Source organism: Muntiacus reevesi, chromosome 16 (genome assembly GCF_963930625.1).
Source record: "Muntiacus reevesi chromosome 16, mMunRee1.1, whole genome shotgun sequence".
NCBI classification, from domain to species: domain Eukaryota; kingdom Metazoa; phylum Chordata; class Mammalia; order Artiodactyla; family Cervidae; genus Muntiacus; species Muntiacus reevesi.
This window is the reverse complement of record NC_089264.1, coordinates 34,577,426-34,595,799: the sequence shown is the minus strand read 5'-3', so window position 1 is coordinate 34,595,799 and position 18,374 is coordinate 34,577,426. Positions and strand designations below refer to the sequence as shown.

Here is an 18,374-nt window from a genome sequence, read left to right as displayed (position 1 = left end):
AAAATGAGCCCTTCCTTTCTTAAGCATTCATTCTTTGTTTTAGTTCTTTTTCTTCAGTGAATTTAAAGACAAAGGCTATGAATATTGGAGTGGGTTGCTATCGGGGGATTTTCCTGACCCAGGGATCCAACTCAGGTCTCCTGCATTGCAGGCAGACTCTTTACCATCTGAGCCACCAGGGAATCCCATTAGCACCTCTCTGAGTAGGAAATGACAGCCCACTTCAATATTCTTGCCTTCAATGGACAGAGCAAGGCTACAGTCCAGGGGGTTGCAGAGAGTCAGACACGACTGACTGCCTGCCTGCCTGAGCACACACACATGCAGTTAAGATCTGGGCTTCCCTGCTGGCTCCGTGGTAAAGAATCCTCCTGCCAAGCAGAAGACTAGGGTTCAGTCCCTGGGTTGGGAAGATCCCCTGAAGAAGGAAATGGCAAACCACTCATCAATAATTTTGCCTAGGAAATCCCATGGACAGAAGAGCCTGGCAGGGATCAGATAAGAATCGGACATGACTTTGAGATTAAACCACCACCACCACCACCAATTAAGATCCTACTACCTTAGCAGATTTGATGATTATAATGCAGTATTGTTGCAGGTACCTAGTGGCTCAGATGGTAAGGAATCTGCCTGCAATGCGGGACACCCAGGTTCAATCCCTGGGTAGGAAAGATCCCCTGGAGAAGGAAATGACAACCCACTCCAGTATTCTTGCCTGGGAAATCCCATGGACAGAGGACCCTCGCGGGTTATACAGTTCATGGGGTCACAAAGAATTGCACATGACTTAATGACTAAACAGCACAGTATTATCCATACTCACTATGCATTTGACCACTAGGATTTATTTGCTACTCATTGCAGTTTCTCCCCTTAAACAACATCTCTCCTATCCTCTCATCCCCATCCTGTTAAAGCTTTTAGTAACCAAAACTGTGGCAGATATTTAAATTGACTTGCTGATTAAGTATAAAACCTAAATATTCTTATTTCCAGATTTTTGGTTTTAATTTGTGATTTGATTTTGATTTTAAAAGGGGAAAAAAGGTTCACTTAATGTAAATATTCCGTTGTACTGGTAAAAATTGATAATACATTAAGTTTTTTTTTTTTTCTCCTTTCAGCCTAAATTTGAAGAGAAGAGTTATTTCTTCTTTGGGCTTCTATGTGGACTTTCTCTATTCAATTGTAATGTTGCCGACATCCCTTTTCCACTGGCTTTGTTTAAGAAACTTTTGGACCAAACACCATCACTAGAAGACTTGAAAGAACTCAGTCCTGTTTTGGGAAAGTAAGTTAATATAGTTCTTTTTTCAGATCTATTTATGTATCTTAAATATATTTATATTATAGTATGATTGGACTGCAAGGAGACCCAGCCAGTCCATCCTAAAGGAGATCAGTCCTGGGTGTTCATTGGAAGGACTGATGCTGAAGCTGAAACTCCCAATACTTTGGCCACCTGATGCAAAGAGCTGACTCATTTGAAAAGACCCTGATGCTGGGAAAGATTGAGGGCGGGAGGAGAAGGGGACGGCAGAGGATGAGGTGGTTGGTTGTCATCACCGACTCAATGGACATGAGTTTGGGTAAACTCTGGGAATTGGTGATGGACAGGGAGGCCTGGCATGCTGAAGTTCATGACGTCGCAGAGTCAGACACGAATGAGCAATTGAACTGAACTGATGATTGCCATTGTATAGAAAATTAGCACTACTATCTCATCTCGTAATTATATTTAGATAAATATTTAAACATATACACATTCCAGTAGTATTTTTATGTTCAATAGCACTGGGATGACCCAGAGGGATGGGATGGGGAGGGAGGTGGGAGGGGGGTTCAGGATGGGGAACACATGTAAATCCATGGCTGATTCATGTCAATGTATGGCAGAAACCCCTACAATATTGTAAAGTAATTAGCCTCCAACTAATAAAAATAATTGGAAAATAAAAATAAAAATTAAAAAAAAATAAAAAAGAGGAAAAAAATAGTAGCATTCTAGGTACTTTAAACTGATTCTAACTTAGGCAAGAATTGTTAGGTAATAATTTAACTTTCTAAACAATTAAGAAAAGTTGATTTTTGTATAATTAGCTCTTGCCTCGCTGTGCTCAGATGCTCAGTCGCTCAGTCGTGTCCTACTCTTTGCAGCTCCATAACTGAAGTCTGCCAGGCTTCTCTGTCATGGGTTTCTCCAGGCAAGAATACTGGAGTGAGGTGCCATTTTCTCCTCTGGGGGCTCTTCTTGACCCAGGGATTGAACCTGAGTCTGTTCTGTCTCCTGCATTGGCAGGTGGATACTTTACCACTAGCACTACTTGGGAAGTGCTCGCAGTTAGCCCTCACTGCTTGTATTAACCTTTAGACTTTATTTGTACAGAAACAGTCACGACAGAGCACAAGTACACCTTGGTGCAAAACCTGCAAGTGATGTTTATTTTAATAGTTGTTTCATGTCATTACCTTTAAAAGGAAACCTTATTTCTAAGTTAAAAGGTGAGCCACTACCTCACAAAACATACTGGTAACATATAATAGAAAGAGTTAATATCCCTGCTGTGTCGTGTTCCTGTATATCCATTAGAAAAGCTGATAGAGTATATAAGAAAGTAACCTGCAAAGGAAGCAATAGAAATGGCTCATAAATTGAGATGATTGGTTTCAGACTTCACTGGTGGTGTAATGGTTAAGACTCCATGCTTCCAATGCAGAGCGGTGCTGGTTTGATCTGTGGTCCAGGAACTAAGATCCCACATGCTGTGCGGCATGTCCAAAAATTTTTTTTAAAAAGATGATCAATCTCCCTAGTGACCATAGAATACGTATTAAAATGAGAGGCTAATGTGATTTCACATTGGCAGAGTTTGGAAATACTGGTGCTATATAGTATCAGCAAGGATTTGGGAAAAGGTTCATTCTGATTTTGGGAATTGTTAGTGGAAGTGTAAAGTGGTAACTCCTTATCAGAGAATACTGTGGCAGTACAGTAGTCCCCCTTTGTTTGCAGGAGATGCATTCCAGGCCCCCAAGTGGATGCCTGCAACCATGGATAGTGTACACACATATACATGTAGATACACACACACGCCATGTTTTTTCCTATACATACATGTCTTTTCATATTCATACCTACTACTTATGATAAAAAATTTGTAAATTTGGCACACTATGATAACAGCAATAACAAATAATAAAATAGGACAGTTGTAACAATATCCCTTCATGGATCACAGCCTTGTGGTAAAGAGGCTTGTATAACTCCATGAAGCTGTGAGCCATGCCTTGCAGGGCCACCCAGGATGGATGGGTCATAGTGGAGAGTTCTGACAAAATGTGGTCCACTGGAGGAGAGAATGGCAAATCACCCCAATATTCTTGCTGTGAGAACCCCCATGAACAGTATGAAAAGGCAAAGATACGACACTGGAAGATGAGCCCCCAAGATTGGAAGGTGTCCAATATGCTACTGGCGAAGAATGGAGGGCAGTTACTGATAACTGCAGAAAGAATGAAGAGGCTGAGCCAAAGCGGAAATGACTCTCAGTGTGGATGTGTCTGGCGGTGAAATTAAAGTCTAATGCTGTAAGGAACAGTATTGCACAAGAACCTGGAATGTTAGGTCCATGAATCAACGTAAATGGAACGTGGTCAAGCAGGAGATGGCAAGAGTGAACATCAGCATCTTAGGAATCAGTGAACTAAATGGATGGGAATGTGTGAATTTATTTTAGATGACCATTATATCTGCTATTGTGGGGAAGAATCCCTTAGAAGAAATGAAGTGGCCCTCATAGTCAACAAGAGTCTGAAATGAGGTACTTGGGTGCAGTCTTAAAAATGACAGAATGATCTCGATTCTTTTCCAAAGCAAACCATTCAGCATCACAGTATTCCAAGTCTATACCCTAACTGCTTATGCCGAGAAAGTTAAAGTTGACCAGTTCTATGAAGACCTATAAGACCTTCTAGAACTAACACCAAAAAAAGATGTCCTTTTCATCATAGAGGATTGGAATGCAAAGATAGGGAAGACAAGAGAGAACTGGAATAACAGGGAAGTTTGACCTTGGAGTACAAAATGCTGCAGGGCAAAGGCTAACAGAGTTTTGTTAGGAGAACACCCTGGTCATAGGAAACACTCTTTTCCAACAGCATAAGAGATGACTTTACACATTGATATCACCAGATAGTCAATACTGAAATCAGATTGATTATATTCTTTGCAACTGAAGATGGAGAAGCTCTTATATACAGTCAGTAAAAACAAGACCTGGAGCTGGCTGAGGCTCAGATCATCAGCTCACGATTACAAAAAATTCAGGCTTAAATGGAAGAAAGTAGGGAAAACCACTAGGTCATTCAGGTATGACCTAAATCAAATCCCTTAAGATTATACAGTGGAAAAAAAAAAAAAGATTATACAGTGGAAGTGATGAATAGATTGAAAGGATAAGATCTGGTAGACAAAGTACCTGAAGAACCATGGAAAGAGGTTTGTAACATTGTACAAGAGGCAGTGACCAAAACCATTCCAAAGAAATAGAATTGTAAAAAGGCAGAAAGGTTGTCTGAGGGAGATTTAGAAATAGCTGAGGAAAGAACAGAAATGAAAAGCAAGGGAGAAAGGGAAAATATACTCAACTGAATGCAGAGTTCCAGAGAATAGTAAGGAGAGATAAGAAGACCTGTTTTTTTTAAAAAAAAAAAATAGAGGAAAACAATAGAATGGGAAAGACTAGAGATCTCTTTAAGAAAATTGGAGATACCAAGGAATATTTTATGCAAGGATGGGCCCAATAAAGGCCAGAAATGGTAAGGAGTTCATAGAAACAGAAGAGATTAAGAGGTGGCAAGAGTACACAGAAGAACTGTACAAAAAACGTCTTAACGACCTGGATAATGATGGTGGTCACTTACCTAGAGCCAGACATTCTGGAGTGTGAAGTCAAGTGATCCTTAGGAAGCACTACTATGAACAAAGCTAGCAGAAGTGATAGAATCCCAGCTGAGCTGTTTCACATCCTAAAAGATGATACTATTATAGTGCTACACTCAGTATGTCAGTGAATTTTGAACTCAGCAGTGGCCACAGGACTGGAAAAGATCAGTTTTAATTCTAATCCCAAAGAAGGGCAATACCAAAGAATGTTCAAACTACTGTATAGTTGCGCTCATTTCACATGCTAGTAAAGTTATGCTCAAAATTGTTCAAGCTAGGCTTTAGCACTTTGTGAATTGAGAACTTCTAGGTGTACAAGTTGGGTTTAGAAAAAGCAGAGGAACCAGAGATCAAATTGCCAGCATTCATTGGATCATAGAGAAAGCAAGGGAATTCCAGAGAAATGTCTTATCTCCATTTCATTGACTATGCTAAAGCCTTCGACTTTGTGGATCATAGCAAACTGTGGGAGACCCTTAAAGAGATGGGAATACCAGACCACCTTACCTGTTTCCCGAGAAACCTGTATAGAGGCTAAGAAGCAACAGTTAGAATTGGACATAGAACAACTAACTGGTTCAAAATTAGGAAAGGAATAAGACAAGGTGGTATACTGTCACCCTGTTTATTTCACTTACATGTGGAGTACATCATTCGAAATGCCAGGCTGGATGAATTACAGGCTGGAATCAAGATTGTTGGGATAAATATCAACAACCTCAGATATACATATGATACCACTTTAATAGCAGAAAGTGAAAAGGAACTAAACAAGCTTTTGATGGGGTGAAAAAGCTGACTTAAAACTCAACATTCAAAAATGAAAATCATGGTATCTGGTCCCATCACTTCATGGCAAATAAAAGGGGGAAAAGTGAGAGCAGTGACAGATTTCATTTTCTTGGGCTCCAAAATCACTGTAGATGGTGACTGCAGCCATGAAATTAAAAGACACTTGCTCCTTGGAAGAAACACTATGACAGACTTCGACAGTGTATTAAAAAGCAGAGACATCATTTTGCTGACAGAGGTCTGTATAGTCAAAGCTATGTTTTTTTCAGTAGTCATGTATGAATGTGAGAGTTGGATCATAAAGAAGGCTAAGCACTGAAGAACTGATGCTTTTGAATTGTGGTGCTAGAGGAGACTCTTGAATGTTCTTTGGACTGGAAGGAGATCAAACCAGTCAGTCTTAAAGGAAACCAACCCTGTATATTCATTGGAAGGACTGATGCTGAAGCCGAAACTCCAATACTTAGGCCACCCGATGTCAAGAACTGACCCATTGGAAAAGACCCTGATGCTGGAAAGATTGAAGGCAGGAGAAGGGGGCAGCCAAGGATGAGATGGTTAGATAGCATCATGAACTCAATGGACATGAATTTGAGCAAACTCTGGGAGATGGAAAAGAAATGCAAAAAGGCAAAATGGTTGTCTGAGAAGGCCTTACAAATACCTGTGAAACGAAGAGAAGTGAAAAGCAAAGGAGAAAAGGAAAGATATTCCCATTTGAATGCAGAGTTCCAAAGACTAGCAAGGAGAGACAAGAAAGCTTTCCTCAGCGATCAATGCAAAGAAATAGAGGAAAACAACAGAATGGGAAAGACTACAGATCTCTTCAAGAAAATTAGAGATACCAAGGGAACATTTCATGCAAAAATGGGCTCAATAAAGGACAGAAATGGTAGGGACCTAACAGAAGCAGAAGATACTAAGAAGAGGCGGCAAGAATACACAGAACTGTACAAAAAAGATCTTCATGATCCAGAAAATCACAATGGTGTGATCACTCACCTAGAGCCAGACATCCTGGAATGTGAAGTCAAATGGGCCTTAGAAAGCATCACTATGAACAAAACTAGTGGAGGTGATGGAATTCCAGTTGAGCTATTTCAAATCCTGAAAGATGATGCTGTGAAAGTGCTGCACTCAATATGCCAGCAAATTTGGAAAACTCAGCAGTGGCCACAGGACTGGAAAAGGTCAGTTTTCATTCCAATCCCTAAGAAAGGCAATGCCAAAGAATGCTCAAACTACTGCACAATTGCACTCATCTCACAGGTTAATAAAGTAATGCTCAAAATGCTCCAAGCCAGGCTTCAGCAATACGTGAACCGAGAACTTCCAGATGCTCAAGCTGGTTTTAAGAAAAGGCAGAGGAACCAGAGATCCAATTGCCAATATCTGCTGGATCATCGAAAAAGCAAGAGAGTTCCAGAAAAACATCTATTTCTGCTTTATTGACTATGCCAAAGCCTTTGACTATGTGGATCACGATAAACTGTGGAAAATTCTGAAGGAGATGGGAATACCAGACCACCTGACCTGCCTCTTGAGAAATCTGTATGCAGGTCAGGAAGCAACACTTAGAACTGGACATGGAACAATAGACTGGTTCCAAATAGGAAAAGGAGTACGTCAAGGCTGTAATTGTCATCCTGCTTATTTAACTTATATGCAGAGTACATCATGAGAAATGCTGGGCTGGAAGAAGCACAAGCTGGAATCAAGATTGCTGGGAGAAATATCAATAATATCAGATATGCAGATGACACCACCCTTATGGCAGAAAGTGAAGAGGAACTAAAAAGACTCTTGATGAAAATAAAAGAGGAGAGTGAAAAAGTTGGCTTAAAGCTCAACATTCAGAAAACTAAGATCATGGCATCTCGTCCCATCACCTTATGGGAAATAGATGGGGAGACAGTGGAAACAGTGTCATACTTTATTTTTGGGGGCTCCAAAATCACTGCAGATGGTGACTGCAGCCATGAAATTAAAAGACGCTTACTCCTTGGAAAGAAAGTTATGACCAACCTAGATAGCATATTAAAAAAAAGCAGAGACATTACTTTGCCAACAATGGTCCATCTGGTCATGGCTGTGGATTTTCCAGTGGTCACATATGGATGTGAGAGTTGGACTGTGAAGAAAGCTGAGCGCCGAAAAATTGATGCTTTTGAACTATGGTGTTGGAGAAGACTTGAGAGTCCCTTGGACTGCAAAGAGATCCAACCAGTCCATCCTAAAGGAGACAAGTCCTGGGTGTTCATTGGAAGGACTGATGCTGAAGCTGAAATCCAACACTTTGGCCACCTCATGTGAAGAGTTGACTTGTTGGAAAAGACCCTGATGCTGGGAGGGGTTGGGGACAGGAGAGGGGATGACAGAGGATGAGATGGCTGGATGGCATCACTGACTCGATGGGCATGAGTTTGATTAAACTCTGGGAATTTGTGATGGACAGGGATGCCTGGCGTGCTGCAATTCATGGGGTCGCAAAGAGTCGGACACGACTGACGACTGAACTGAACTGACCTGAACTGAACTGGGAGATAGTAAAGGACAGGGAAGTCTGGTGTGCTGCAGTTCATAGGGTCGCAAAGAGTCAGACATGACTTAGCAAGTGAACAACAACAACTGTAATAAAAGTTATATGAATATGGAATGCAGTCTTTCTATATTTCAAAATATCTTATGTGCAAATCTAATGCCTTTTCCATCCTAACTAGCTTTATCATGCACTGTGGCTAGAACTCTGCAGTTTGAGGTGCAACAGCAAAACCAGTATGAGTTCCTTTGTTCTTCTTCACAATTGCCCAGATAGAAGATTCTTTCTTACCGTAGATTGTAGCAACCTCAGGATATGATTTTTTTCTCTCCTCATTAAATTGAGAACTTTCAACTTTTCACTTAAAAAGTATACTTTGCAGTTTCTCTTTGGCACATCCCAATTGCCATCATCACTACTCTTGCTCTTTGCGGCCATTATTAAATTAAATAAGAGTTACGTGGATGCAAGAGCTGTGATACCACAGTGGTCTCGAGGCAGCTACTAAATGACTAACAGGTGGGTAAAAACCAAAACCATGGATAAGGGGAGACTACTTTGACCTAGCAGTTGTACCTCTAGACATTTCACATTCAGAAATACACAATCATGCAAAGATGTATGCCTGCTAGTGCACATTGTATTAGTTCATAATACGTAGACTACCTAAATGTTCTTAGTAAAGTGAAGAAAGTGAAAGTGTTTGTTGCTCAGTCGTGTCCAACTCTGCGGACCCATGGACTGCAACCTGCCAGGCTCCACTGTCCATGGGATTCTCCAGGCAAGCACACCAGAGTGGATTGCCATTCCCTTCTGGGAATTAATATTTTTCATGTATTTATGCAGTGGAATACTATGGAGATTTTTATAAGAATGAGAACAGTAGTATGATTGTTATTATCCCTATTTTACAGATGAGGAAACTGAAACAGAGAAAAGTTAGGTAATTTGCCTCAGACCCTGTAGTGACAGAACCATGCGTGGAACGCTATCTAGCTCGAGAATCCCAACTATTAATCATTATATTTATATACTAATAAGGAAAAAAATACTGAAAGCACCAGATTTGGCAAAGAGGTAAATTTGTCATTATTTTTTACTGAAAACATTGAAAATGACATAAATCCTGCTTATGTCTAAAAAGACTTATTAAACTAAATAACTTCATATAGATGAACTAAGTAAAGACTGTTAAATCCATATTAGCATTTCTCAAACTTTTAGGTCTTAAGATTCTCAAAAATTAATAGAGGACCTCAAAGAGCTTTTGCTTATATTAAGTAAACTTGTCAGTATTTATGATAGTAGAAATTAAAAGTAAAGAGTTTCAAATATAGGAATACACACTTACTAGCTATCATATCACCTCTGGAAAACTGTTCTCATGTGCACATGTTCTCCATGCTCATGACAGAATGTGAGGAGGCAAGTAACATCTTAGTATTATTATGCTATTTGCTTTGACCTTGCAGACCCTACCCCACCCGCCCAGTAAAGGCCTCAGGGATTCCCAGAAGTTGTAGTTTACACTTTGAGAATCCCTGATCTCTGTACTCAGTAAAACTGCTATTCTAATCCTAGGAGGCTTAAAAAAAAAAAAAAAAAAAAAAACCAGCTGATTTAAAGTTTATATGGGTGAACAAGGGGCCAAGAATATCCACAGATCATTTGTAAGGTGAATAAGGATGGGGAACTTGGCTTACCAGATATCAAGAATCATTAGAAAGCTGTATTAACCAGGGCAGTATGATTTTGGTGCTGGCTTTCCAATGAGACGGGAGAGTGTGGAACCTAACCCATATACATATGGCACTTTGTTAGAGGTAGTTTATTAGATCAGTGGGAATAGAAGTACTCTTCAAGTAATGCATCTGGGGGAAAAAATGAGAGCAGATATCTTAGGCCATGAACCAAAACCAACTCTGTGTGGATTAAGGACTTAAATATTGAACGTAAAAATGAAGGAAATGTGGACAGTTATTTCACACTATTGCAATTTCTCAAGCAAGACATAAAAATACTAACATTACAAGAAAGATTGATACATTAACTGCAGTAAGATGAAAGAAATTCTTTGTTCATCAAGAGATACCTTAGCAAAGAGGAAAGGTATTCTTCAAACTGTAGATAAATGTATAACACATTGGGGGTGGTAGAAAAGTGAGATAAGAAATGTACCCTTTATACATAGATATAAGATACTGGCAGTGGTTTAGTTCTTGTTTGGGGAAGTATTCTTCATAAACAAACCCATAAATAAGCAAATAAGCCATCCATGGACATACAGTGACAAAGCATCATGAACCAAATCTATGAGGAATCCAGTTTTGTCAGCTGAGTTCCCATTAGTCTCTCTCAGCCCTCAAAAAACACAATAAAACATGGTCTGTTTTTATCATGATACTATTTAAAAGATCCAAAATTTTAGAGAATTTCTTGGCGGTCCAGTAGTTAGGACTTGGAGCTTTTACTGCCATGGCCTGTGATCAGTCCCTGGTCGGGGAACTGAAATGCTGCAAGCTGCATGGTGTGACCAAAAAAAAAAAAAAGACCCAGATTTTAGCAAAATTTAGTAATATAAAATCCAGCAGGGGAAAAATCAGCTGATTGCACCTCCTCCCAGAGGCCTTACCCAATGACAGGCATCCCTTTAGAAAGAGTTAATGAAGCTCTCCCATGTTGTACCTGTACCAGTTATGTTGTTTCTAGTGGTACTTACCTGACACCACTGTAGTTAGGGTGGAGGGAAGATAGCTGGGAATTGGGTGGGGAGCCTGCAGAATTACAAATAAACCTCCAAACCTCACACTTTTGGCTGAGGTCTGGGCCTAGTTAGACTGTCAATATATAGAAACAAGTGACATGAACTAAACCTGACCTCCCACCTTGAGAACAGGCATGCCCTTGACATTTTATTTAGATGATGTATCTAGCCATCATGATTACTGACAATAAGATTGTTTTTTAGGAATTTGCAGACACTTCTGGATGATGATGGCAATGACTTAGAAGAAGTATTTCACATCCATTTTAATGTAAGTAACAGTAAAAATAAAATTACACTTCATATTTAATCTGATTTTACTACTTATATATCTTATAGATTTTACTGAATAACAGATAACACCTAAACTTAGTGGTGTAAAACAGCAAACAGTTCTGGGGCTTTCTGGACTGGCCTGACTTGACTCTTCTGGGTGGACCACAGTGGCCTTGCTCCCACACCTGTTGGTTAGCAGGCTGGTTGGTTGAGGGGGTGCACAGAGTGAAGAGTTACAGAAAGTAGGAGGGATGGCAAGCCCCAACACACAGCTTCTTTTCAAGCTTTTGCTCCTGTCAGGTCCTGCTGGTCAAAATACTTCACTCACACTGCTGCACTCAGATTCATGAGCTGAAGAAATAGACGCCCCCTCTTGATGGGAGCTGTTGCAAAGTCACATGGCATAAATACCAGGATGGGAGGAATTTTTGACAGTTTTGCAAATCTCCTGCGCTGGGTCTGTACTGTGTGAAGTGAATACTGAGATGTGGCAATTTTCCTAGTAGTTTATTTGGTATGATCAGTTAAAATAGATAATTCAGGTTTTTTAAAAAGTTTATTTTTCATTCTCTGTGATAAATGTGGTAAAATTTTTTTACCACCTTGCTGGTTTTTATAACAAAAATATACATTTTCACAGATTCTTAAGAAGAGGTATGCTTAAACGTGTTTTTGTTGACAGTAGATTGTTGAGGATTCTCTTGGAGATTACTGAGTTCATTTGTGGTTACAGGTGCATTGGGATGAAAATGATGTAGACTTAATTCCTGATGGAAGTCAGATAATTGTTGACCAGGCTAACAAGTAAGTATAAAGAAATAATTGTTTTGTCTGAAAAGTGAAAGTGTTACTCGCTTAATTGTGTCTGACTTTTTGCACACTGTTTATTTCACTAGGCTCTTAAAATTCCTTGTCATTATAATTTTCCTTTTTAACCATTTTCCAGTAAGGCAGAGGAACAGTGCATGTTGTGTGCATGTGTGTGCCTCCAAGTTTGCTGCTGGCAGAGATGGAAATGGCTTTCTTGCAGAGACCTTCTCTTATCGTCCTGTCTAGGATCATTCCTCTGACCTCTCTTTATCCCCTTACCCAGCTCTACGTTTTCTTTTCATGTCACACGTTATCTGCCTTTATTTTTACTTGCCAGTGTTTCCCCCAGCTCTTAGGAGCCGTGTGATGCCAGCAGCATGGTCTGTTTTGCTCATTGTTGTCTGTCCAGTACCTAGTTCACAGTGGTGCCCAGTCCATAGCAGGCACTTAGTTTTGTTAATATTATTAAATCGTACTGTGGTATCTTGACTTCCCATTACCTTATGGGATGCCATTTAAAGCCGTAGAGTTTGGGATCATAGAATATTCCCCTGATAGTTCGTCCTAGTGGCAAAGAAATATCTAGTGAGCATTCTGGCCTAAAGCCCAATGTTTTTCTTTAATTTTTAAAATCTTTATTTAAAAACATTTTGAATTATAACATATAGAAAAGTTCAAAATTATAAGCATGCAGATCAAGAAATGGAACATTTCTAGCTCCATGGAATATTTAATTAATATACCTCAATTTTGTCCATAGAATTATTGATTGCCTGGCCCCTTCCCCTGAAAGAACTGGCAAGTGTGCCCAAGGGCAGAAACTTCAAGTGAAGTGCTGGGCTCACCCCAGGGAGCCTCCGTGCTCTCTTGCTCCAGAGGCCTGTTTGAATATTGGCTTCGAGTTGAAAGCCTGGAGCTTTTGTATTTGTTACCTGGCTTTTTCTAGTTTATCCCTGGGAACCTTTGCTACAAGCTACTTCATCATAGCTAGACATATAAATGTCCTTTTTGTATTTAACCACAAATAATTACTCACTTGGACCAATTCAGACAATACAAGAGTATAAAAGAGGAAATTTCTCCTGTCTCCCAAGCCCATTCCCCAGAGATAGCAGGGACAATTTATTCTTCCAAATTTTTTCTCTTCTAGTCTATCAGTTCTCTTAACCATGTGACTTTGAGCCTGGCATGCTGCAGTCCATAAGGTCACAAAGAAACGTGATTTAGTGACTAAAGAGTGACCAACAACTAGCTCTTTATTAGTAGTAGTATTTTGCTCTAAAATATTTTATTAGAATCCTTTTGTTAAGACCAAGTGAAGGCCATCTAATTAATTTTGGCCTCAAATTTCTAGACAGTCCCCTCCCTCCCACTCCCGGAGGTTGACAGCTGCTCACAAGGGTTAATGTGGGAAAGATGTAAAGTTCCTAAGATCTATTCAACACCAGATAGAGGACTTCGTTTGTGTCAGCAAAATTCACAGTACCCAGGTAGAAGGCACGATGCTCTCTGCTTCTCATCACAGCCTGCTGAGGTGACAGGAACGATTACCTGGGCGCTCCAACCATCACAGCAGCGCTTCTCTAAGAGGAGAGTTCCAAACCAGGCCAGCCCCGAGTCTCTGTGAAGGGGCGCTGCCCTGCCTGGCTTCCAAAGCTCTTGTGCTTTATCCAGTAATAGTACACTGGTGGATCTTAAACCCCTTGTGGCACTGTGACCCTTCTTCGAGAATAAGGGCCCTACATACCAGCAGCTGTGTGGAGATGGTGCAGGCGACCATCTTCCCCTTATTTATAGGAGAAGGTTCTGCGGCAGCCACCAGGCAGACCCCAAGGTCACCATCTCTTCCTTTATTTATATCATTCTTTTCACCCCCTCCCCCCAGTTTTGTTTGGAGTATTGCTGTAATCTGAAATCATTCTTTGTTTCATTAAAGGAGAGACTATGTTTCTAAGTATGTCAATTACATCTTCAACATCTCCGTAAAGGCAGTTTATGAGGAGTTCCAAAGAGGATTTTACAAAGTGTGTGACAAGGAGATTATTGAATTTTTCCATCCCGAAGAACTCAAGGATGTGATTATCGGAAATACAGATTACGACTGGGAAACATTTGAAAAGGTACATCATAAATGCCAAGTGGTTTAAATTAAAATTTTGTTTGTTTTTTGATTTTTTTTTTTTTTGCATTTTTCTATAGAATGCACATTATGAACATGGATACGACAGTTCACATCCCACCATAGTGATGTTTTGGAAAGCTTTACACAAATTGACTTTGGAGGAAAAGAAAAAATTCCTTGGTGAGTGTCACATCAGGAGGAAATCTGTACACTTGTGTCCTTTCTGTGGGATAAAGAAATCTTGTTCTTCACAGGCATCACTTGCCTGCGAAGTCAGAGTCACTCATAGTCCAGTGGAATGTCCTTTATTCCAGGTTGTCCCAGTATAAAAAAAAAAAAGTCAATATAGATCTTTATCTTGTCATTTTCAATTCTGCCTGTTGTACATTTGGCTTCTTTGAGCTAAATATTGAGACTTCTGTAGTTGTATCATCATTCAGTTACCCAGGCCCCGTGGGATGAGCCAAACTGTACACCATCACTTGTCTCCACGGTTTTAACTCACCTTCAGACTTTGATCTGTTTTATGCCTACTTGGTGCTTTTCAGATCGTGAACTCCTTATTGCCAAATTTAGATGAAATTGAAGAAAGTATGGAAAACCACTAGACCGTTCAGGTGTGACCTAAATCAAATCCGTTATGATTATACAGTGGAAGTGACCAAATAGATTCAAGGGATTAGATCTGATAGAGTGCCTGAAGAATTATGGACAGAGGTTCGTGACATTGTATAGGAGGCAGTGATCAAGACCATCCGCAAGAAAAAGAAACGCAAAAAGGCAAAATGGTTGTCTGACGAGGTCTTACAAATAGCTGTGAAGAGACACGAAAGGCAAAGGAGAAAAGGAAAGATATACCCATTTGAATGCAGAGCTCCAAAGAATAGCAAGGAGAGATAAGAAAGCCTTCCTAAGTGATTAATGCAAAGAAATAAAACAACAGAATGGGAACGACTAGAGATCACTTCAAGAAAATTAGAGATACCAAGGGAACATTTCATACAAGAACAGGCATAATAAAGGACAAAAGTGGTATGGACCTAACAGAAGCAGAAGATACTAAGAAGAGGTGGCAACAATACACAGAACTACTATACAAAAAAGATCTTCATGACCCAGATAATCACGATGGTGTGATCACTCACCTAGAGCCAGACATCCTAGAATGTGAAGTCAAGTGGGCCTTAGGAAGCATCACTATGAACAAAGCTAGTGGATGTGATGGAATTCTAGTTAAGCTATTTCAAATCCTAAAAGATGATGCTGTGAAAGTGCTGCACTCAATATGCCAGCAAATTTGGAAAACTCAGCAGTGGGCAACCTAGACAGCTTATTAAAAAGCAGAGACATTACTTTGCCAACAAAGGTCTGTCTAGTCAAAGCTTTGGTTTTTCCAGTAGTCATGTATGGATGTGAGAGTTGAGACTATAAAGAAAGCAGAGCGCTGAAGAATTGATGCTTTTTGAACTGTGATGTTCGAGAAGGTTTTTGAGAGTCCCTTGGACTACAAAGAGATCCAACCAGTCCATCCTAAAGGAGATCTGTCCTGAATATTCATTGGAAGGACTGATGCTGCAGCTGAAACTCCAACACATTGGCCACCTGATGGGAAGAACTGATTCATTTGAAAAGACCCTGATGCTCGGAAAGATTGAATGCAGGAGGAAAAGGGGACAACAGAGAATGAGATGGTTGGATGGCATCACTGACTCTATGGACATGAGTTTGTGTAAACTCTGGGAGTTGGTGATGGACAGGGAAGCCTGGCGTGCGGCAGTCCATGGGGTCACACAGAGTCAGACACGACTGAGCGACTGAACTGAACGCTTTTCCTGAGACTTGTTTAAATGACTGCCTCTCTCATTTTCTTACTCAATTTCCTTACTTATTTTTGAGAAACATTTATCTTCTTTTTTTTCTTTGGATAACATGGATGTTTAAAGGTATTCAGACTTCTCCAGAAACCCAACCCACCTTTCCAGTCTTAAAATGCTTTGCAGGAAATCTTTGTTCAGACAAACTGTTCCTTCGTCTGTGTGTTCCAGAGCGTACCTCGTGCCTCCCACTTGCAGCTTTCTCCCAACCAGACTGTAAGCTGCTTGAGGGCAGTGACTGTGTCAGACTTTGTCCTAACAGTGGTCCCCAATGCAGTCCAAAGCACATGGGCCCTCAATTAGTGTTTTTGAAAACATATTTTCTATATATAAATTTTGGTTTCTGTGAAGCAGATAGCACTCATTTTTCTTCTTTTTTAGTATTTCTTACAGGAACTGACAGAATTCAAATAAAAGGTTTAAAGAACATGAAAATAACATTTTGCTGTCCTGAAAATTTGAATGAAAAAGATCCCATACGAGCACAGACATGTTTTAGCCTCCTCTACCTCCCTAAATATTCTACAATGGAAAGAGTAGAAGAAGCACTCCAGACAGCCATCAACAACAACAGAGGGTTTGGCTGAGCTACCTACCTCACACTCTTCACCCCTTTTGGGAAATGTTTTCAAAAATAAAATTAACTTAAAAATTAACATAAAACTGTTGCTGACTGTTCACTGTGTTTACCTGTTTTTTTAGAATTCCTATTTTTGCTTGTAAAATGTATTGGCAATGATATAGATTAGGCTGTTAAAACAAGTGCATTGAGAAACACAGTGCATTGAGACAGAAGGGTTTTTTCTTATAAATGTCTGGGTAGTTTGTCCAGGGCTTAAGTGGTTCTTATCCCTCTCAAACTTCTCTAGTTACCTAGATGACTTTCTTGTTGCAAATTTCAATGGAAGCTTGCACATTTCTATCTTAAATATATGTATCGCTTTTGAAACTATTGACTCCTTTCTCCTCAAAACTCTTAATGAACTGCTAGACTTTCCTTTTTGTGGCTGCTTCCCCATTTCTTTGCATGCCTTTCTTACACTTCTTGACCTTAAGTGCTCATCTAGTCATCATTTCTCACTCTACACATATTCCTTCTTATTGCTGTGGCATCAGTTATTTCCATGCTGATGATACCCAGATCTCTCTCTGTCCGACAGGAACTGACAAGACAGCACCACAGCCATTTTTCCTATGTAGCCTGTGTCTACCTGCATACTTCTCAGCTCCTTCATCTCAACATTTAAGAATATGATCATTTTTCCTGTATTCTGCAGCTTAAAATGGTACCACTAACACCTCCTTCAACCATCTTTCCTTCCTCTAATTCATCCCCACATTAAAAAAAATCAGGTTTTGACAATTCTTGTTCTTCATCTTCCTCTAAGCCCACTGCCAGTGCTTTAGTTTAGGCTCTTAGCATCTCCTGTCCCATCACTGCAGTCCTCTCTCAGCTGATCTCTTTGTATCTAGACCAACACTGTTCAGTAGAACTTTCTGTAAGGCTGGAAACTTAGGTGGGCTTCCTAGGTGGCGCTAGTGGTAAAGAAGCTGCCTGCCAGTGCAGAAGACTAAGGAGACACGGGTTTGATCCCTGGGTCGGGAAGACGCCCTGGAAGAGGGCATGGCAACCCACTCCAGTATCTTGCCTGGAGAATCCTATGGATGGAAGAGCCTGGCAGGCTACATACGGTCGCAAAGAGACATAGCTGAAGCCACTTAGCACACACTCAGAAACCTAAGTAGATCTGTACTGTTGAAGATGGACTCCCTGCTGTAGATGAGGTTTAGTTGTTGAATGTTGAAGAGAGAAAACTTTCATTGGTAGTAATGGGAGAAACAGTGTTGAGCTATGCTGTCCAGTAATTTGCAGCTACTTAACAGATTTAAAATTCCTTAGTCATACTAGCCACATTTCCAGTGCTCAGTGTCTACATGCGACTGGTGGCTACAGTATTAGTGCAAATGGGAGCACTTGCCACATTAGGGGTCCATAACACACAAAACCCCTGAAAATTTGCATGTGCTTTTTTCCTCTTTTTCTAGGAAGTGTTTATCAGCTGCACATAGCAAACAATTTTAAAATCAAGCAATAATGTCCAATTTTATTAACACAGTTATTCCAGTTTGAAAATCCAGCCTGATGTGCCTCCTGGCCTCCCACCACGGCCTTGCATATACAGTGTACCATGTTCTAGTCATTTGTGACGAGCTCAGTGTCCTCAACAGGCCACATGGTTTTTCTCCCA

At 40.2% G+C, this 18,374-nt stretch overlaps 1 protein-coding gene across 3 annotated transcripts in view; it reads left to right on the top strand.

Moving 5' to 3' along the window:
- HERC5 (HECT and RLD domain containing E3 ubiquitin protein ligase 5) overlaps window positions 1–18,373 on the top strand; it is a 49,547-nt gene extending 31,174 nt beyond the window's left edge. For all 3 annotated transcript variants that reach the window (XM_065907557.1, XM_065907556.1, XM_065907555.1), the window contains 6 exons: window positions 1,128–1,294; window positions 11,248–11,314; window positions 12,053–12,123; window positions 14,066–14,249; window positions 14,329–14,431; window positions 16,507–18,373. In XM_065907557.1, coding sequence (XP_065763629.1) covers window positions 1,128–1,294; window positions 11,248–11,314; window positions 12,053–12,123; window positions 14,066–14,249; window positions 14,329–14,431; window positions 16,507–16,712 — 798 coding nt within the window. In that variant the 3' untranslated portion in view covers window positions 16,713–18,373. The remainder of the gene's footprint in view (window positions 1–1,127; window positions 1,295–11,247; window positions 11,315–12,052; window positions 12,124–14,065; window positions 14,250–14,328; window positions 14,432–16,506) is intronic.
- The last annotated feature ends 1 nt before the right edge of the window (window position 18,374 follows it).